At 45.9% G+C, this 22306-nt stretch overlaps 1 protein-coding gene across 5 annotated transcripts in view; it reads left to right on the top strand.

Moving 5' to 3' along the window:
• The window catches only part of CORO1C (coronin 1C), a 71539-nt gene that overhangs the window by 12370 nt on the left and 36863 nt on the right, over positions 1-22306 (top strand). For 4 of the 5 annotated variants that reach the window (XM_083710098.1, XM_083710101.1, XM_083710099.1 and 1 more), the window contains exon 2: positions 14793-14992. In XM_083710098.1, coding sequence (XP_083566224.1) covers positions 14793-14992 — 200 coding nt within the window. Of the gene's footprint in view, positions 1-9352; positions 9411-14792; positions 14993-22306 lie in introns of those variants that run through there. The other variant, XM_083710102.1, reaches the window with a different exon arrangement.

Below are 22306 nucleotides of genomic sequence, written 5' to 3'. Positions count from 1 at the left end.
AGTCCCAAATTCCTCCAGATGATTCCAGCTTCATTGCAGGAGTATGTGAGGTAGTTTTGCCCTCAGTTTGTATAGAACAACACAGTGTACAGTGGATGCTCGGGTTGCGAACGTAATCCATGTGGGATGCACGTTTGCAACCCGCAGTGTTCGCAACCCGCGTCTGCACAGACGCGGGTTGCGATTTGGCGCTTCTGCGCATGCGCGACCGCTGAAACCCGGAAGTAAGCCAACCTGAAGCAGCTGTAACCCGAGGTATGACTGTGCTTAATGATCCTGATAGAAAGCGGTTCCCTGCATTAAAAAGTCACGTGACAAGTTGTCATCTTATATTGGGAATCTTTTTCTTATGTGCAGAACCACCTCAAGTACTGTCTTGAAATAACATGTTGCTGAACATCCGTAATTACAGCAAATGACCTTTGAGTCATATTCCCCCCTCCGACTTTGCATCTTGTAAATGGACTTATTCTTACACTAATTTTGAGTTGTGTGGACAACAGATACTTCTAGATTAAGATAGTGCTCTTCAGTAGCTCGAAACAGTGCCTCTGGGATGAAAAGGGATTAAGCTTGAAGATAAAGAACATCTGTACAAGAGAGAGGAAGTGTTGATCTTGAAAGCATTTGTTAAAACAGATGTTAGAGAGGCTATAATTGGTACCACAAGTGAGGGATTTGAAGTAAAATTATAAGATTGAAATATCTAGAAGTCAGTTCTTGGTTCCCCACTACAGGTTGCACTGTAGGGCAGAAGAGTGATGCTCCTGTTAGAAATTGTGTTCCAGTTTGCAGTGGCAATATTGGTGAATTTAATATTGTGGGGGTTTGCACAGTTAACAATTTGAAGCAATTTACTGACTTTGTGCAACAATTCAATAATTTCTCTTTTCATTGAATTGCTGCCACAGGGGTGGGGGATAACTATCATAGAGCATGTGCTTTGGGTGCAAATGCCCCAGCTTCTGTCCCTTGGATCCTCCCTTAAGGCAGGAGATGACGGCCTTCCAGAAATTCAGTAATCAGCTGAGCTACTGGGATCGATGGACCAATAGTCTGATCTGGAATAAGGAAGATTCCCATGTTCCTAATGTCTTACATCAGGGTGTGGAACCTGCGGTAATCCAGATATTGGAGTCCAACTCCCACCAGCCCCACCCAGCATGAGCAGGGATGATGGAAGAAGTAGTCGAGCAACATCTTAATGGCCAAAGGTGCCTCACTCCCGTTGCAACTGCTCAGTAAGGGATCATTCCAGATTCCTTGCTGGAGAGCAGTGGGGCTGAACAGAGCACAGAGCTACCACTATACCCCAAACCCCAATGGTTGACCAGGATAAAAAATGTGTCTGGGGGGGGTATTTTTTTTTTAAAAAAATGGTGAGCCAGCTTCAGGCTAGTTCAGCAGAGACACCTGGATCAGGCCCCTATCTGTCTGTTGAATTGGCTTAGGCTGGTTCTCTGCTTCTGCCCCAGTTCTGGGCCTTACACCGTCTACTCTTGGGAAAAACAAAAAAAAATCCTTCCAGTAGCACCTTAAAGACCAACTAAGTTAGTTCTTGGTATGAGCTTTCGTGTGCATGCACACTTCTTCAGATACACTGAAACAGAAGTTTCCAGACCCTTCTATATAGTGAGAAGGTGGGGAGGGGTATTACTCAGAAGGGTGGTGGGAATGGGTGATTGGCAGATAGCTGTGATGAGCCTGTTGACGACTCTTAATGACTGCAATAGGTCTTACAGGAAAAAGCAAGGGTTGAGAAGGTTAAAAATGGCTTTGTCATGTATAATGAGATAAGAATCCAAGGTCTTTGTTCAGACCAGGTGTCTCCATGGTTTTAAGTTTGGTGATAAGTTGCAATTCAGCAGCTTCTCTTTCCAGTCTATTCTTGGGAGAAACACTGCCAGCAGCTGCCTGCTAATCGCTTGTGCAGTTGGTGAGTGCATTGGGGCCCTCTGGCAGCAGACCCTCCTCTCTCCAGCCTGCCCAGAGCAGGGTGGGCTTTCTCTGCCCTTTGCATTTCATAGTCTCTGAATTTTAAGGCACATCCTTCTTTTGAGCCGAGTCTTCAGTGGACTGGGTGAGAGTTTATGGAGCGAAATTTTCTCTGAGCCATGTTTAGCAGTTAAGAACTGCTGCGCTGCTTTAAGGTGGCCTCCAGTTGCTCTGTTATCACTTTGCTCTTAGTAAACCTCACTTTACAAGGCCTGGAAAAATTCAGGCACTTAAGGAAAGACTCCCTCACACTTAGAAATGCTTGTTTGTATCCAGAGTGTGCTTCTCTTTCCATGTTCAACTCTGGCATCAGAATACGCAGCTAGTTGCTCCCCTCTCCTTGGGGACTTGTTCTCATTCAGTAGCAATAGGAACTGATGTTGATTAAGTTTTGGTATCCATATATGGGGGTGGGGCAATACGTTTACTGAAATGTGTTGCTTTTGAAGAAAGGCTATTTACCAACGTACATCTATAATAATAATAATAATTTATTATTTATACCCCGCCCATCTGGCTGAGTTTCCCCAGCCACTCTGGGCGGCTCCCAATCAGTGTTAAAAACAGTACAGCATTACATATTAAAAACTTCCCTGAACAGGGCTGCCTTAAGATCTCTTCTGAATGTCAGGTAATTCTTTATCTCTTTGACATCTGATGGGAGGGCGTTCCACAGGGCGGGCGCCACTACCGAGAAGGCCCTCTGTCTGGTTCCCTGTAGCCTCACTTCTCGCAATGAGGGAACCGCCAGAAGGCCCTCGGCGCTGGATCTCAGTGTCCGGGCTGAACGATGGGGGTGGAGACGCTCCTTCAGGTATACAGGACCGAGGCCGTTTAGGGCTTTAAAGGTCAGCACCAACACTTTGAATCGTGCTCGGAAACGTACTGGGAGCCAGTGCAGATCTCTCAGAACCGGTGTTATGTGGTCCCGGCGGCCACTCCTAGTCACCAGTCTAGCTGCCGCATTCTGGATTAGCTGCAGTTTCCGGGTCACCTTCAAAGGTAGCCCCACGTAGAGCGCGTTGCAGTAGTCCAAGCGTGAGATAACCAGAGCATGCACCACTCTGGCGAGACAGTCCGCGGGGAGGTAGGGTCTTAGCCTGCGTACCAGGTGGAGCTGGTAGACAGCTGCCCTGGACACAGAGTTAACCTGCGCCTCCATGGACAGCTGTGAGTCCAAAATGACTCCCAGGCTGCGCACCTGGTCCTTCAGGGGCACAGTTACCCCATTCAGGACCAGGGAATCCTCCACACCTGCCCGCCTCCTGTCCCCCCAAAACAGTACTTCTGTCTTGTCAGGATTCAACCTCAATCTGTTAGCCGCCATCCAACCTCCAACCGCCTCCAGGCACTCACACAGGACCTTCACCGCCTTCACTGGTTCTGATTTAAAGGAGAGGTAGAGCTGGGTGTCATCTGCATACTGATGAACACCCAGCCCAAACCCCCTGATGATCTCTCCCAGCGGCTTCATATAGATATTAAAAAGCATGGGGGAGAGGACAGAACCCTGAGGCACCCCACAAGTGAGAGCCCAGGGGTCTGAACACTCATCCCCCACTACCACTTTCTGGACACGGCCCAGGAGGAAGGAGTGGAACCACTGTATGACAGTGCCCCCAGCTCCCAGCCCCTCTAGACGGTCCAGAAGGATGTTATGGTCGATGGTGTCAAAGGCTGCTGAGAGATCCAGCAGAACTAGGAAACAGCTCTCACCTTTGTCCCTAGCCCGCCGGAGATCATCAACCAGCGCGACCAAGGCTGTTTCAGTCCCATGGACTGACATCTGCTAATGACTAATGTGGAAATGATGAAATGTTAACACTTTGCCTTAACAGACTGGATTTGCAGGCGTATAAAATAGTCTTCCATACCTGCTGTCTTCTGAAATGTTTCTAATGAATCTCATGAACAAATAGGGTACTCAAGCCTTCCCCCACCTGGTGCCCTCCAGATGTTTGGACTTCAGCTGGGACCAGTGGCAATTGTATTCCAGAACATCTGGAGGGCATAAGGTTGGGGAAGGCTGGGAAGCAATAAAATACTATGTTGTGGTGGTTTAAAAATAAATTTGGCTTGCGAATAATAATAATTAATAATAATGTGACTTGTGAAATGGCATTGAAATAGCTAAGAAAATCCAGTGAGAAACTGAAATGGATGTTTCTGCCTTACTAATCTTGTTGCACTGGTAAAGAAAATTAGCTTACTTCAAAAGGAAAACATGCAGAAAAGGCTTATCATTTGCATACCTATCTCCTGCCTTGAATTATGGGAATATTTCCCCCCTGGCAGGATTGTGATTGGGTCATGTGTGGGCTGGTTGGGCTGGGTTCTGACCTGATTCTTCTGTTGAGTTCCTGCTGCAGAAAATGGGATCAGAATTCTAATCCTGAAGCTTTCTGCTTCCTACACTGCCAGCTGCTGTTTTAAAAAAAATAACAAGTCATTGTGTCCTTTGGGCTTTAAGTAGCCCTTTCTTTTTCTTAAGCAATCTCTGCTTCTGAATCTCAGAGCTGCCCTGGGATTGGGGCACTAATTGGGATTGTTGCACTAATCCCAATATAGCACATAAGGATTTTTCCGACTTTCATCATATTTAGAAGGAAGCTAATGGTGGTTTCTTTTGAATAGGCTCCATAGTTCAATCTCTACTATTTACAAATGCAGCCTTTATACTTGCACCCTGCTCTTTTTAGGCTCCTAAATAGAATAAATGTAATATATAGCATATTCCTTACTTGCAGCCTTGCTGGACATCTTTGGGAGAAGAAAAGGCGAAAGAGTGAACACAAATATGGAACAGAATCCCTAGGGCGGCTGGATGGTGCCTTGTAGGCCTCCTTCCGGCAGCTCCTTTGGCCAAGCTGGTGCCAAATGTATCGCTCTGCTTTCCTTTGGGCCCCATCAGCAAGTCTTGTTGTCTGGGCAGCCCAGACCCTCCAGACACGCTGCCCAGGCCTGCACCTGGGGAAGTCACTTTGGTGCTGCTAACACAGCAAAAACAACACAGGAGGCAGCAGCTACGAGCGATAAGCTCCACCTGATTGGCATAAGGTACAAGGGCTACAGGTTGCCTCCATTGGTGGGAGAGATCATTGTTTCTCATGGGTCAGCTGTGCCTGTCTTAAGCTAGGCAGCCCCCCAGTCAATAAGTGCTGGTGAGTTGGAGCATGGCTTTAGCCCCAGTGATTTTGATACTTCCAAGCCCCTAAGAGAACCCTTTCCACATAAACTTGTTCACTCAGGAACCCTTGCACATTGCAGACAGTTCTGTGGCACACAACTCAGTTCCAGAGTGGCTTGTTTCAGGTCTCTTACGCCTTGCCGCTCTTCTGCTTGTATTGAGATATGATTGTTTGCAGCATGGTAAGATTGGTAGTTGCAGGCAAAGGGTCATTCAGGAAAATTTATTGAGCACTGCTGATCTTAATCTTAATCTGTGAGGCACCCAGGGTTCCCAGGAATGCAGCTTGGAAATGAGAAGCTTAACCCACCCACATTTAAAGACACTCAACAGAAAAAGAAAAGTAGCGTAAAGGATCATGAAGTATAATCTTTGCACCACAGAAGACTGACCACATCTCAGTGGCAAAGCATGTACTTTGTGTGGGGAAGGTCCCAGGTCCAGTCTCTGGCGTCTAGGTAGACTGGGAGAGAAACCTGTCTCAAAATCCTGGCAAGAGCTGTTCCCTTGATCCGTGTAGACCAGGAGTCGGCAAACTATGGCCCAGGGGCCGGATGCGGCCCCCCAGGCTCATAAATCTGGCCCGTGGACCCTGCCGCCTGCTCGGTCAGTCCCCGCACACTGTGGATGCCTCACCGCGCAGGGACTGACTTCTGCGACGCTGGCACGGCTTCTGGGTGGGCGGCGACACTGCTGTGGCTTTGGATTGGCTGCAGGAAGTTCCTGCAACCAGTCTGAAGCCTCGCTGCATGCTGAGGTAAACCCAGCGCAGCCATGGACGAAGTGGGCGGGGGGGCGAGTCTGGGCCATGCCATGGGCATCGTGATGGGCGTGTCGTGGGGCTTCAGCCGGAGCCTGGTGCGCCTCCTGGCCCCACGCCTGGTGCCCGGCTCGGCGCTGCTGCTGGTGGCGTGCTCAGCTACGCTGGAGCAGCTGGAGGGCGAGCTGTGTGCCTCCTGGCCGGCGCTTCACATTCACAGCCTGCCCGCTGACCTGCCTCGGATGGCGGGCCACAGTGCGTGGTGCACGCCACGTGGAAGCTCCGCAGGGCTGGGCCGATGGAGCGGCTGCTGCTTGTCAACAATGCCGGTGAGTGGGCACTGCCAAGACGGGCTCCTGAGCGCGGGCAGAGTGCGTTCCTCCTCCAGGAGGCAGCTGCAGCTGCAAAAATAGTCCGGCCTCCCAAAAGGTCTGAGGGACAGTGGACCGGCTCCCTGATGAAAACATTTGCTGACCCCTGGTGTAGACAGTGCTGATTGTGATAGGCCAAGGAATCTGACTCAGTATATAAGGCAGATTCCTATGTCGTTATCTTATGTTAGCTTGTTTTATCCTAATAGCAAGGATTGATGTAACAGATGAACCTAGAAACTGTGTCCTTATTTTTATATTTGGAAGTGGTGTGTGGATGCTGCTGCAGCAGAACATACCAGACTTACTTTTGGGTGAGTTTGATTTTTCTAATATTATATCACATCCTCCTGCTAACATTTTAGCCTGACAAAAAATCCAGGTGCTCCTGTTAACACGCTGAATGGACAGATAACCCATAACATGGTATTAAGGGAGCAAGCTGCTTCCTGGGAGTTCAGTGCACATCCACAGGGAATCAGGAATAAATACCCTGATGGCCAAAGTGCAATGCAGGACCATAGAATGCAAGAAGGAAAAGGCCTGCAGGCACTGGGGTGATGTGGCAAAGGAGTGCTTTCCTTTGCCAAGCTGATCTGTAATTTGGATTGTCCAAAACATCATTCAAAGCGAAATACAGATTTTGAGTTTTCCGTTTATCTCTGGCCCTGTGTAAGCATCTCCCTTTTCAGAGGCAAAGCAGGATTTTTGCTCCTGTAGTGGCTTTTCCTGTAAGTGTTCCCTAGCAGGATGTATTTCCTCTTGCATAAACAGGTTGAAACTCCTCCAAGTTCAGACGTACATCTGTTTTCCTCTTTAGACAGTTCTTAAAAACAGGAAAATGTGCCAACTTTCAATCCATTTTTGTGACAAATGAGAACCACACTACAACCTATATGTTCAGATTAGACAGTCCTCCAAGCCATAATTTGGAGGACCAAAAGAATGCTGCAGGCCTGCATGCGCTCCCCTCCGCTCTCATGCATGGCCGCCTTCCTCCATTTCCAGGTTGCCGCGATGTCTGAATTGGGCAAACTGTGATTAGCTTTAAACTTCAAATCATGGTTTTCAAACCCACTTTAAATAATGGTATGGAGGCTATTTGAAAGAAGAGTTTGGTTAGTACAGTCCAAAAGAAGTGGTTTCGATGGCACATTCCTGATCTTCCAAACCATGGTGGAATACCTGGACTCTGGGCCTCCTGCCAGCAAAAGATAAAAGAGAATTAAAGTGAGTTTCATGTGAATGTAAAACCTGCTTTGGTTGGAAAGCTGATTGTCAAGCTAGGAATGGTTAGGAATGATGGGAGTTGAAGGGGAACAGAAGGAGAGGTAAAGAACCATTTTACTCCTTTCCTCCCACAATTACCTCTCAAGGTAGGCTGGTCGCAGGTTTCCACCACACCACCTTAGCACCTTCTACCCCCTGACAGGAGAGATTATTAGGGGTTCAAGGCAGGTATCCAGTAGGGGAGACAGAGAGAGCACCTAGCCTACCTGCCCCACTCTGGGGATAGCCAAATTTTATAAAGAATTTTAAAAGGTAAGAGGCAGAATGTTGCTTCAGGAAAAGAACAACAACAAAACCTTTTAGTTCAAATGCGGGTGGTGCTAGAGCCGAGGGCTTGCTGATCAGAAGGTCGGTGGTTCGAATACCTGCGACGAGGTGAGCGCCCATTGCTTGGTCCTAGCTCCTGCCCATCTAGCAGTTCGAAAGCACGTCAAAGTGCAAGGAGATAAATAGGTACCGCTCCGGCGGGAAGGTAAAACGGCGTTTCCATGCGCTGCTCTGGTTCGCCAGAAGCGGTTTAGTCATGCTGGCCACATGACCTAGAAGCTGTCTGCGGACAAACGCCGGCTCTCTCAGCCTATAGAGCTAGATGAGCGCAGCAACCCCAGAGTCGTCTGCGACTGGACCTAACAGTCAGGGGTCCCTTTACCTTTACCTTTAGCTATTCTAATAGTTCTACTAACAAAGAGTCTTCTGATCTCCTAAGTGTTTTGGGGACCCAGGTGGGACTTGATTGACAGTTGACTGTTTCCTGACAATCACAAGCTGTGGGTCAGTTCATCAGGTCGAAGTTTGACATCCTTTGGAAGTTGAGGAGATGTCTATCACAGTGTTAACTTGCAACCAGATGTGGATTCAGCGAGGGAATTGATTTCTCAGCTAAGGCAGAATGGAGAATAAGGATTTAGGATCATTCGTTGCCTACTGTCGTGAAAGGGGATCACAACTTGTGTGGATGCTCCCTGATAAAGAATTTTGTGTTTTATTGCCCCAGCAAATGGTGCAATGAAAAGTGTTTGCTTTGTATCTCTTTTTAGTTTATGCTATATAAAATGCAGTAAAGGTAAAGGGACCCCTGACCATTAGGTCCAGTCGTGGCAGACTCGGGGGTGCGGCACTCATCTCGCTTTATTGGCTGGGGGAGCCGGCGTACAGCTTCCGGGTCATGTGGCCAGCATAACTAAGCCGCTTCTGGCGAACCAGAGCAGCGCATGGATACGCCGTTTACGGATACACCACTGGAGCAGTACCTATTTATCTACTTGCACTGGTGTGCTTTCGAACTGCTGGGTTGGCAGGGGCAGGGACCGAGCAATGGGAGCTCACCCCGTTGCGGGGATTCAAACCGCCGACCTTCTGATCGGCAAGTCCTAGGCTCTGTGGTTTAACCCACAGCGCATGCAGTACTTATGAACAAAAGCACTTGAAATTCCTTTCATCTTCTCACTGAATATAGTTAAGGAAACATTAGCCAGCTTGTGGACTAGTGTTGTTATTTGCCAGGGACCAAACTCCTTGTTCCAAATAGGAAGGGCCTTTACAATTTCTCCCATCTGCTTCCTCCTCTCCTATTTCTCTCAGATACCCCACCCTCTGTAGCACATGGAACCATTGCATCTTGATAACTATGAACCAGCCTTGGTGCCAGTGGCACTTGGGAAGTCAGCTGGCTCTTCGCACACCCCTCCCTCTCTCATAGTGGGGGAGGGCATATGCTTCACAACATGAAAAACCTAATTAGGTTAGAAAAATTGTCTTCAGGGCTTAAAATGGAGGCAGCAAAACCCCTCTTGCTTTCAGACACTAGGTAACCTTTGTTTAATTTTTCATCTGAACTTTATTGGATGCATTTCAGGGGATCCATCATTTGTTCTTCTCATAACTGGAATCTGCATGTTTCTTCTGTCTGCTGCTCTGTACTTCTCATACACCTCCTTTGTTTTGAAAGGGAGCCAAATCAACATGACTGTGATTCAGAGCCAAGAATCACTCCCTTGGCTATGGAAATGAAGGCTTGGAGAGGCTGTGGAGCATGTGTGTCTTCATCTTGCACAGTTTCTGTTGAGAGTGCTGTGGCTTCATAACAGGAAAACCAAGGGAGAAAGGGGTGTGTAGGTGTGTGTGTTTGTGGAAAGGAAAATAGTCATTTTGTAAATTTTCTCCCCATTATTAGAAATGACACTTCCTCAGCCATTTTAAGATTATTAGGGTTTTTTGGGGAGGGGGCGGGTGGAAACATGGACAGGTGGCGTTTAATCAATTGAAAAATTGTAGTCTTACATATTTACATATAAGAAGTTTGTACCTACAACTAAAAAGGTCATGTATGAATGTGTGATTTTTGAAAGGTCCTTTTTGAGGTAAGATGATATAGCTTTCTTACCCAGGGCATCAGTACACCTTGGTTTTCCTATTTACTGAGGTATTAGAGATTCTGGCCAACTTTCGCTCACTTCCTCCTTGTGCAGTGACTGTAAATATAGTTTTGGTGTGCAGGTTTAGTGTTGCTTGCGTGAGACAGCTTCATTTCTGACTTGCTTGTTGTAAAACATCAGATTTATATAGCTTTTGGCAAGCCTTGTGGGAGGAAATCTAACCAGTGGATGTTCTTTCAAAGCTGTTATGAAAATGTACTGGCCCAAGTACAGGTCTTGCCTTGCCTATCTTATCATGATGACAAAATGCATGCATAAATGAGTCACCACAAACCAGGCAGCCAGAGCAAGAAGGGTGTTCCTGCAAGGGCGCAGTATCTGTCAAGTGAGTGTGTAGCTGAGTGGGAAGGAGGAGAGCCATTGTGCTTTGCCATTGCAACACCACAGGGCTGGAGAGCGCTGTTTCCATTTCCCATCCTTTATTCCACTGGTTGAGTAGCTTGGAGAGCATAGACTGGGATTCTTCCGAGATTTTAATTGAATTTCGGCTGAAAAGTGAATAGTTTTAGATATAAGCTAGGTGCCAAATGGCTCCTTCAAACAGGGTTGCAGTTGCCAAAACGGAATTTTTGGGACAGATGGCTCAAAAGTCTTACTTTTCAATATGACTTTTTGGTTCCTGAAATTCATTCTGATTGTGCAGATAAAATATAATGGATAGAATTCTACAGAATGTGTTGCTAGTGTGTGAAAACAGTCAAGATCCAAAGATCTCCAGGCATGCACCTCCAGATGGTAGAGGTGTCAGACGCCATCCCGGCACCCAGGCATTTTCACTTGGTAGCAAGTGGCCGATATCCAGGTGCAAAATGCGCCTGACAAATTTCGAACACTGGAGGCAAGTTGTGTCCCAAGATGAATTTTTCAACATTGATCCATGGGAGAAATGAACTAAAGACTTGCCTGTTAGTCATCAGCAAATCTGATTGTTTTCAGCAGTGTCTATGCTTCTGACTACTAGACATGTGTGGGATTCTACTATTAGCCTCCCACATACCTTTAAATGAGAGAGTCCCAAGTAAATGATTCTGAGTGAATTATAGATGTTAGTAATCATCAGACCAAGACCATAGAAAGGATCTAATCTGAGCATATATCTACAGTGCAAAGTTCTATTGGTTTTAACCTGGTTTGGCTACCATGGCTCCCTTTGTTCCTTCTCCAGAGAGTTGTGGGAATTGTGAGTGTTGAGTCACCGTGCTGAGAATTCTGCTTGTGGGGTCTGGCCCCCTCCCACAGAACATGCTAACATTCAGTTGGTAGTGGGAATAACTATTATTCCTTTAAATGCCTCTTCAAAACCCACCTTTTCCAAAGAGACTTTGACAGAACCCCTTCTTTTATTGGCTTACTAATCAAATTTATATCTCACCCTCCCAAAGGCACCTAGTGTGACAAACAAGTAATAAAACAATTTTCTAAAAAAACAACAACAACACAATTCCAGTTCCGATACAGGCCGAGAAAGATTTCAGGGAGCTTCATGACTTGAGTGGGGATTTGAACCCTCATCTTCCAGGTCATAATCTGACACACTACCCACTACACCCCATTGGCTTCCTAGAGTATTTCTGCTGCAGTATGAGCTAAATTAAGCGGTGAAATAAGTATGGGGAAAGCAAAATGTTACTTGGAGAAGGATCTGAAATACTTTCCTTGAAGATTGAATTTGTTTTGTTCTGAATTGTTTTATTTGATGTTTTCATGTGTTGTAAACCACTTTAAGAGACGCAGGTGGCGCTGTGGGTTAAAGCCTCAGCACCTAGGACTTGCCGATTGAAAGGTCAGCGGTTCGAATCCCTGCGGCGGGGTGCGCTCCCGCTGCTCGGTCCCAGCACCTGCCAACCTAGCAGCTCGAAAGCACCTCCGGGTGCAAGTAGATAAATAGGGACCGCTTACCAGCGGGAAGGTAAACGGCGTTTCCGTGTGCGGCTCTGGCTCGCCAGAGCAGCGATGTCACACTGGCCACGTGACCCGGAAGTGTCTTCGGACAGCGCTGGCCCCTGGCCTCTTAAGAGTCTGTCAAGACTGGCCCGTACGGGCAGGGGTACCTTTACCTTTACCTTTTAACCTAGGTTTCAGGTGCCTTTTGGCGATTAGGTTATGTATCTGAGTTTCTAACACCATTAAGAAATACTTGACAGTGACTGAATTTACATATTTACATAGATGATGGTTTGCTGTGAACATGCAGACGGTTCCCACTTTGCTGCTCCTTTCATAGGAACAACAAGCCAGGGTCCCTGGCCTAGCGTTACATTCGAACCAAGAACAAGGGTTTGTTTTGCTCCAGATAGCAACCCAAAGCTTTCGGCTTATCAGTCATAGTTTGTGATTTGTTGCTCCCGTTAGTGGAGGAGTGAGGGAGGAGCCAGCTGCACACTGAAGGCAGACTATTCACCCTGGTTTATTGTGATGGCCAGTCTGTCTTTCTGAAAACCTCCAAGGAAAGCAATTCCGAAGATTCGGTGTTTCATTACTCTTATTTAAACCATAACAAGATGATGCCTGAGGAAGAAAATGTCAGGCACATATACACAGATATTGAATGCAGTAGTCCGTTCCTGGTTTGCCATCGTTTCCCCCCACAAGTAGTTTTGCTGTTGATAAAAGGTTTTTTGTGTGTGTGCTAATGAGCCATCTGCTCTGCTGTTTGTAAAAGTATAAAATTCCCACTAATGTATTTTTTAAAAAAACATGTCACCACGCAGTCGCCTAAGACTCTTGGATTAAGATAGATGGAATCTTTCACCTTTGGATCACTGTCTTGAACTCCATTCAGGTCACTACTAAATGTTTGTCCTTACAATTTGGCAGCTGTTTGGTCTGTGTGGAACCAGCTGGTAGCCCATTCCCAGGTGGACCAACTGTACCTGAGACACACTCCATGACTGGCTCCTTGTTACCGGTCTCTGCAGAAAGGGTTGGGCAGTCCATTGTAATTGGCCTGGTAGATTTAACAAGCTTTATTGTTTCAGGGTTAATGTTACAATCTCTGTGTGTAGTATCAACACACTGCGTATAAAGATGTCTGACTTGGAACAATGCTAGCTATAAGGCAGAACACCTCTCAGAAACCTGGGTGCTTCAGAAATCGTGGCTGCATTTTTAGAACGCTACCAAAAATGTTGAGATTTTGCTGGAAGCTGATAGAACTCTAAAGCATTTTCTCTTGTTTATAATGCAGCGTGCACTACAGATGAGCTTTTGCAATTTAGTATTTCCATGTTTTGCTTAGTTGATTCACATTCTTAACTGTAGATGTACAGGCCATTAACTTCTCCGCTCACAAACTTACCAAAAACAGATTATCTTTTTTTAGGTTCAATCACACAAGCAGTTAAGGGTTGTTGTTTTTTTTTTAAAGGGGCTCTGTGTGTGTCAAGGAACACTTCTCTAATCCTTATTTTCAGGCAGATTTGTGTGTAATGGCCCACACCTTACGTGGGTGGGAGGAGGCAGCATTTGATCTGATGGGTTGGTAACCAGAGGTTTCTCTCAAGGACCTTGCACTTAAGCACTTTTTTTAGTTCTTGCTTGGAATTTTGTGAAATCCTAATCAGGGGAAAGATGCTCCCAGTAATTTTCAGCAGGGCTGGTGCTGAGGTCATTTGACATCAAATAGTATGACCGGTTGTTTGTCGGTGGTCAGACATTCTATGCAGCCACAATGCCATGGCTAATCAGAGAACCTTACCTAACATTGAGTTAAAATAATTCAGTTAAATGTTTTGCTTCTATTGCATCACAATAAGTTAGCTAATTTATAATTGTAATTAGCATAAGTATCATACTTGCTGATTATTCTATTTTTATTGTTCTGATAAAGATAAAGCTTTTTATGTACTCAACCAACACTGGACAATATTTGATGGTTTGTTTTGCATGGAGTTGGTTTGTTTGTTGGTCTGGTCAAATGTCCAAACATAGTCTTAGGTGGTGACTTTGGAGAGTATCGTTTTTGGCAGCGTTCTTGATTCTCATGAGATTGTTGCCAGTCATGTTGACTAAATTGGACGTCCTCCCCCACATGCAATCATGGATACTTGTTCTTTCCTTCTTCTGAGTTTTGGCATATTTCTAGTGTTACTGCAATGTTTTTGGGAAAGGTTCCTATTCTGAAACATAATGAAGACAAATGAAGGCTGCAAGCATCAATGTGCTTACTCCACAGTAGCCCTGTTAAGCTTGGGTGTGTACTCAATAAATTTATATTCTGCTTGAATAACTGAATAATAGGCTCCCAATTACAACAAACCATTCAATAAACTACAGTGAACTCAGAGAACCAAGCAACAGTATTTAAACAAAATAGCTGATCTGGATTATGGCTTAGCTGGCACTTTTCCAGAGCTCAAAATTGTGGAGTTGGAAGGGTCATCAGTCCAACCTGCTGTGATGCAGGAATCTCAACACACGGTCCTCCATCCAATTTGAAACCATACCAAACCATTGCAAATTATCTTGTCAGTGGAGCAAAGGAGTTACCTCGGCTCTTCCAGATCCTTCCAGATGGGTGTTTATTGGTGCTCCTCATGGGTGCAAGGCGTTTTGTCCCCTCTGTCCACACAATGTCAAAATTTTAGTATGTATATTTTCCCTTCTTAATCCAGAAAGGGATAATCTGATGTATTTTTATTTTTTAAAAAAATGTTGCCAACAACCCATTTGCGATATTAAACCTTCATCTGGAAGCACCCTAACTGGAGGAATCAGAGAAACAGTAACCCATGCTGAATTTTCTTCTTCTGCAGAAACAATGAGACGAGTGGTACGACAGAGCAAGTTTCGGCACGTCTTTGGTCAAGCAGTGAAAAACGACCAGTGTTACGATGACATTAGAGTTTCTCGGGTGACGTGGGACAGTTCTTTTTGTGCAGTAAATCCCAACTTTGTTGCAATAATAATAGAGGCTAGCGGTGGTGGTGCATTCCTGGTTCTGCCTCTACACAAGGTAAGTGGTATTTTAAACAATAGTTTAAACGTGGTCCTGTAGCTTACTCTGCCCAATTATTACAATATTTTATTTTTCCTTCAGAATACGAAAAGTCCAGTAGATAGAAACATAGATCACGTGACTGCTAGAATTTGGTGTTATTGGCAACGCATTCATTATAGTCATTTTGTATCTTAACAAGCACCAGTCTAATTGAGGAGAAGAACAAGTAGCTTGCTAGCTTAGAGGCCTCTCTCTCTCCAAACTAACAGCTCCCATCCTTGGCACATTGTATTTGAAATTGCTTTAATTCTTTTTTTTAATAGAAATGTGAAGACATACAAAATGGAAGAACTGCTGTGTGTAGAAGTGGGACCCTGCTAGCAGGCTCCACCTACTGACTTATTGCAAGTTCAGATGGTTGTGTGAACATAATAGAAACATCCGGAGCTTCCTTATACTGAGTTGGACCATTGGTTTATCTAACTTTCTTTTGTTTACATTGAGAGTGTGTTGTCCAGGGTTCAGGCAGGGGTGCTCCCACTGTATGTGGAGCTGCTGGGGATTGAGCACATCATCCGCCATACACAGCCTTAACTTTGCAGTCAGGGATCTTGCTTCTTGTATGTAGACTCAGAATTCAGAACCTGGGCTAAAATGAATTAGTATTTTTGTAGGGGACTAGGAGGCCTATTTATTTTGAATATTTGTGTTCTGCCTTCTGGTTGACTTATTTTCAGGGCAACTTACCACAGATTTCAAAAAAGCCCTGTCCCAGCGCAGCTGATAGTTGGATCAATGTGGCCTTTTTAGGCAGGAAAACAGTCTCCCCACAGCTGCTCATTCCCTGACCAATGGGATGAGACTGATCTGTCCCTTGACATGATGATCTTCCTGGGAGGCAGGGAGCACAACCTCCTATGGCCCTTGTTCCTCTGAACCCAGTATGTGTGTTTGCTTTCCTTCAGTTCTGCAGTCTTAGGGTAAGTCAAGGACTGCAATAAAATGTTGCAGCATGAAGTACTATTTGGTCACTCTTTATGTTTCTTAGCAACATTCAACATTTTGTTCCCACTGAACATACTCAGTCCTCATTGGATTGTTTTTGGGTCTCTTCCCTTAGGGTTTTTCCTGTAGGGTTTTTTTTTTGGGGGGGGGTACTTTCACAAACCTTGAGGGTTCTCCCAAGCATGTTGCTATATCTCTGTTGTGCATGGACGTTGTTGCTTTGGTTGCAGACCCTTGCAGACTGAAAATTTGAAACAGAAGGAATAGTTGATAATTCAGGGTATCTGTTAGATAAGCTAAGTACCAGAGGGTTTTCAGTATAATAAAAACTAGCCCAGAACCTGTATGAATATTGTGAAATCCCATTCCTGTGCAGTTCTGTTAGATTTCCTTACTTGTGATAAGTGAAGCTGTCAAACAGCACTTAATATGCCTCCTTTCTTGCAGCTGCGCCTCAGAAGAGACAATAGAATTTCAAGCACCCCTAGTCTTCTTGCATTCATCTGTTCCAGTCTCAGCCGGACAGGCTTCCTTCCTCCCTCTTCAAGCCACATGGGTTTTAATGTTGAAGCCCTGCTGGTCTTTAGGTGGCTGTTGCTGTCTGAAGCAGATGTGGTGCATTTCAGAGGCATTCAAAGGGTCTGTTAAGGCCATGTAAGATTTTGGGGAGCTGCTTTGTGGAGAACCTGCCTCCCAACAGGCTGTTGCCTCCCAGCAGGGAGGGCACAGGCCTCCCTGTAACATTTCTTGCATGAACTGGGCTGGGGAGAGCCAGCTGTGCCAGCAGCATCAGGCAGCCGTCCTGTTCTTCCAGCCTCATTCTGTAGCAACAAACAGATCAAATGCCTCTCTTTTTCTTCCTATGAAAGCTTCTCCCATATTCTCATAGCAGGAATAATAACTGTGATCAGAGTGTAGAAGCCCCCACAATATACTGAGTGGGTGTTTTCACATGTGCTTTGTGGCCCTGATGCTGGCAGGGCAGACGAGTGCCTATTTCCCACTCTCATTTAAGGGAGGGGACAGAGAGAGAGAGAGAGAGAGAGAGAGAGAGAGAGAGAGAGAGATGGAGGAAGCCGAACTGCCTGTTCTTTGCATTTCTCTCTCTCTCTCTCTCTCTCTCTCTCTCTCTCTCTCCAGCCCTGCCTCCACCACGGCTGCTGCTGCTGCAGCAGCATTTCCACAGCTGTCAGTGCAGGGCTCTGACAGTGGTTTTTACCATATATGGCCATTACAGCACTTTGGGTTGGGAGGCAGGCTGAATAATTTCCACCCTTTGCTTTGATTGGCCACTGTGAGCCTGGAAGAAGGATGGGATAGGAGCTCTTCTGCAAAAAAGGGAGAAGCAGCTTTGAGTCAAGTGGAAAGGGCGGCTTAACTCTTTGCTGCCGGGTTTTTGTATCGCTCGTGCATGTGCCAGCTGAATTCTACCTGGCCGCTTCTCTCTCTCTCGATTTCTGAGTGTGCAAGTGAGTGGGAGGTTTAAATAATTCTCATATGGTTACCTGGGGATACATCCCATGTGCAGTTCTTGACAGCCCTGGTTGTAATGTGCTGTGCATGGAATTAAAAAGCAGGGGGGAAACCAGTGCTGTTAAAGCACCTCTTCCTGATAGGAACCCTTTACGGCAAGGAAGGGGAAGGATGTGCCAAATGCCTGGGATGGCAGAAAGTGCAGCAGTTTGGCTTCACATGATCAATAAATTGCTTTTTTATTGCAGAGTACTTGAGAAGTCTGCACTTTTATTTTTAAAAAGCAACTTTAGATTAAAAAGTGAATATGAGGAAGTAGCTCTTCAAGCATTGCTCAGAGCCCACTCTTTCCCGCAGGGAATCAGAATTCAGGTGTAGGAGGTAAAGGACCCCTGGATGGTTAAGTTCAGTCAAAGGTGACTATGGGGTTGTGGTGCTCACCTCGCTTTTAGGCCTAGGGAGCCAGCGTTTGTCCATAGTCAGCTTTCCGAGTCATGTGGCCAGCATGACTAAACTGCTTCTGGCGCAATGGAACACCGTGACAGAAGCCAGAGCGCACAGAAACGCCATTTACCTTCCCGCTGGAGCGGTACCTATTTATCTACTTGCACTTTGACGTGCTTACGAACTGCTAGGTTGGCAGGAGCTGGGACAGAGCAACGGGAGCTCACCCCGTCGCGGGGATTTGAACCACCAACCTTCTGATCAGCAAGCCCAAGAGGTTCAGTGGTTTAGACCACAGCACCACCCGCATGATATCTGTGGAGACTTGAAGCCCGTGGCTACTGTATCTAGGCACCAGCAGAAGCCAGACTGCAACCTGAAGTGGGATTGTGCGTGCCTGAGAGCAGCCCTTTCTCCTGCTTTCTCCTTGGCAGAGGGCAGGGAGCGGCCATGGTGGGACCAGGCATGTGGCAGGGCGAGCTGGGCTTTCCGCAGAAAGGGGGGGCTCTTCAGCAGATGAACCTTCTTCATTTTGGCCATGATCTTTTACGAACAAGATGAAACTTTGGGAGGGGGTGGTGCTGTGTAATTCCTTGGGAATATTTGGCAGCTTAACTAATTTTCCTGTTAAGCCAGATGTTGTGAATAAAACTGGGAAGTTCCTTGTGTTTTTTCTTTCAGCCACGCAGTCTTTTCTTTAAGGGACCAACTTCTTTTAGTGAGTGTGTGTAACGGCAATCATTTGGAGCTCTCATTCGGCAGTGATGCTGGAAAAGGTGTCAGAGGCAGATTGAAAAGCAGAAGTACTTTATGTTTGGAGTTCTATTTCAGAGAAATAGCAGCTGAAGTTTTTGGACCACATCACTTCAGATTGTTTAAAGATATTTCTACAGAAGATAATTTCCTTCACTAAGGATGTCAGAAGAGTGTTTAAATTTCTGTGTTGGGGGAGCTGGTTTGCATGGGGAAGCATTCAGCATGTATGTGCTGTTATCTGCATGCTGACATGGTGTGTCCTGCTTGCAGGCAGGATCTGCATGGCCGCTGTTAGAACAGCAAGCAAGAGTAGAGAGTCCCCAGCAACTGGGGTTCTGTGGCTTCTGCTGAACATCAGTGGCTGAAATCAGTTGCTGGGGAGCAACAAGTTGGCTGTTGCATTCACATGTTTTTTTGAGGGCTTCGCAGAAGTACCAGGATGGCCAGTGACAGAAGCAGTGTCCGGGACTAGTTGGGCTTTTTGGTTTGATCCAGCAGGGCTTTTCTTATGTTTAAGGCCTAATTCTCGAAGGAGCTAAACATATTTCTTGACTAAGAACAATGAAAAAGAGCCCCAGAGGACCAGAAATTCTGAAACTGACCACCCAGGTGGCTCTGAGAAGTCCACAACCAGCACATGAAGGCAGCGGCCACCCCATTGTTGCCCCCAGCAACTCATATTCTGAGAATTCAGCCTCTTTGGGGTCATGAAGCTTGTGGATGCTCTTCTGGAGGAAAGCCCCTTCTGCTTCTGAAGCTGATAGCAAAAAGGTTTTCCATGATAAAAAGCTTACAAGCTGTGGCCCTGCCCCTCAGAATGGCCTGTGGGAGCTCTGTCGGCTGCTGTGCTGCTCCACTCAACAGCTGAGGGGCAGAAGGCCGTTCCTGGCAGTGGGCTCATCTATGCAGCTTCCCTGCCCTTTCTGGCGAGATTGAGGGAAGGAAGAAGGGGGTCTACGCTGCCCCTTAGATTACCCTTGTGATCTATGCTTCTGAATAGGTAAAACAGCTGTTTAGAGGGTGCTCCCCACATGTGCATTTCGCTTATGCATGTGGGGGCTTGGAAAGTGGGGAAGTTGCCTGTATAATCTAGGGCAGATGGGTGGGACTTGGCCAGAATGGTGCGGTGGGTTCTCCACCCCCTGCTGCAAGGAACTTCATGCAATCCTTACCACTGATTGCAAAACATGTTTCTTTAAGGGGGGAAATGGCAACTAAAAAACCTAATGATGCACTTACATCCTTTATTTCTGGCTTTTTTGTCTTTTTGTGAGAATATGGGATATTCTCTCCTCTTTGCATGAAACTTAATCTTGCTTCTCTCCTGTTGTGGCTTCTGTTGCCTCTTCTCAAAAGCTAGCATTTTCACAGGAACAGTGTGCAAACCATTGCATGTGCAGGATAAAAGCCCCCACCATATGTTGTACCCATGGTTGGTCTTTCCTGCCCTTCAATGTTCCTTCTGGGCATTCGGTTGTGTCATCTCTGAGGGATATGGTGTTTCATCTTACTGCACAACTGAGAAATCAAGAAACCTGCAGTTGCCGGGGAATATGCCTATAGTTTGCATCTGTATAATCTGTATGAAACCTTGGGCCCTTCCCCTCAACCTTTCCTGTTCCTAATTCCTCCAGGAAGACCCCCTTTTGAACTTACTTGCATGTGCTGACACCAGAAGCCTTCGCAGGCGTCCCTTGAGGCTCTTCCAGTGGCTGGGGTGGGGGTGGGGAGTGCTAACAGAAGTACATTACTACTGTTTTCTTCTGTTGAGGGACTATCAGCACTTTCACTCATAAAACTTGCCTATGAAAATGTTGGTTTTAGTTTGAAACTTGGCGTGCAAATCTGAAGCTTGGGAGCAAAAACCCTCCTCATTTTTGGAAGCTGCACTATTTGTTTTTCTGGGGAAAGACCAGAATTAAGAAACGGCCTCTCTTGCTTGCTCCACACGGCTGAACCTCTGCCAGCCAAATATGTCATTCCTGTCCTGAGAGCAGTGAGGAAGAAACTGCAAGTGTTGGGTTACTGTAGAAGTTAAGGTCTGTGGACTTTGTGGCATGGAGTGAGGCCGTGACTGATAGGGCAGGCCACCAGCCAGTAAATGGGCAAGCCACCAACCTAGGATTATCACATTTCTTGTTCTTTGCCTTCTCTTTTATGCTCACAAGGAATTTGATGTGGAAGTGAAGCCTTCAAAATTCAGCCCCAGCATCTACTAAGTAGACAGTTTTGTGGCACAAGTTAATTTATCAGAAATGAGTAGCACCCCATTCTTTTGTGATTTCTCTAAATTCAGCTCCTCCTCATACTTAATATATATTTGACTGAGGGCCTGTGTAGTGTAACTACAGAGGCAGTGTAACTAACAGAGCCGGGTGGTCCAACACACGGCCCGAGGGCCACATGCGGCCCTCGATGAATTTTTGTGTGGCTCTCAGCCTCATTTGCCTGCCCGCCCCCTCATGTTGCCTTGAGGTGCTGGCTTTGGGAAGGAGGCATGAGGATTCTGACAGGGTGCTGGAGTCCTCCTTCCTCCTTCCCAAAACCTTGTTAGTGCTTTCCCAGCTTACATACAACACAAAAAGAAATTGTACAACGTTACTATAAAAACAGGGTTTCAGCCCTAGAGGCCAGTCTTGTAGGTCAGAGCTTCACGGATGACAGAGAGGAGGGCCTTCCTGAGTGACGAGGGCCTGCTCGTCAGAAAATAATCAGTCTCACGCCAGAATGGATTGAAAGGGCCTAACCAGCCTCAAAGCTTAACTTAACTCCTAAAAAGCTGCTGCAGCCCAACATTTATTATGAACAGTAAAAAACTTACAACATTGTATCAACTCTGCAGATAAATACAATACCATACATGGAAATCACCCCATTATCAGGCGTTCACGCACTGATCATGCCCAGCACAGCCTGCCCTGCCAAAAGGTCAGGCTGCAGTAAATTTCCACCCATGCGCCCATTTTCCCTATAGGCACAAACAACCATATTCCTACATGCCCTCTTTTCTTACTTGTTTTATGAGAAGTAAAATTTTTCTTAACAAAACCTAAGCAGAATCATTTGTCTCATCTTCTAAATGCTTATAACTTGCGACATAAATTCTTCTTGTCATCCCTGTGGCGGGTTGCGGCCTGCACCACCACGTGGTGCATTGGGCAAACAAAGAGGGTAGGCATTGAATGCAGCAGCGCAACACAATGAATCCTTCAACAAGCAAAATTACAATTAGCAAAAGTTTTCTTAACCATGCTCTATTAGGTAACCAGGAGGACAACCACTCCCATGGATCAAAACCTTCGGGTGGATTCAAAGGATTATGGGCTATCATTTGTTCCATATAATCAATAGTAGCAGAAATATTGGCCGATTGATCAGATATATACATACAACAATGAGAATGAATCAAGGCACAAACTTAAAAAAATTACTACTATTATGATTAAAATGAAAACAATAAGACGCCATTTCTACAAGTGACAAAAACACAGGGGGTGAACTAGTACGATTATCTTTCATATTATTACTAATCTTATATGAAGCATTTACTGGAATACCATGCAATAATATACCAGACCTCTTTGATTGAGGAGGGATATGCATACATACCCAACATTCAGAAAGATTAAGTATAGAAGCAAAATGATTTAT

The sequence above is a fragment of the Podarcis gaigeae genome (genome assembly GCF_964106915.1).
Source record: "Podarcis gaigeae genome assembly, chromosome: 13".
Classification (NCBI taxonomy): domain Eukaryota; kingdom Metazoa; phylum Chordata; class Lepidosauria; order Squamata; family Lacertidae; genus Podarcis; species Podarcis gaigeae.
Note: the sequence above shows the minus strand (reverse complement) of the source record. Positions and strands in the feature narration are given on the sequence as shown.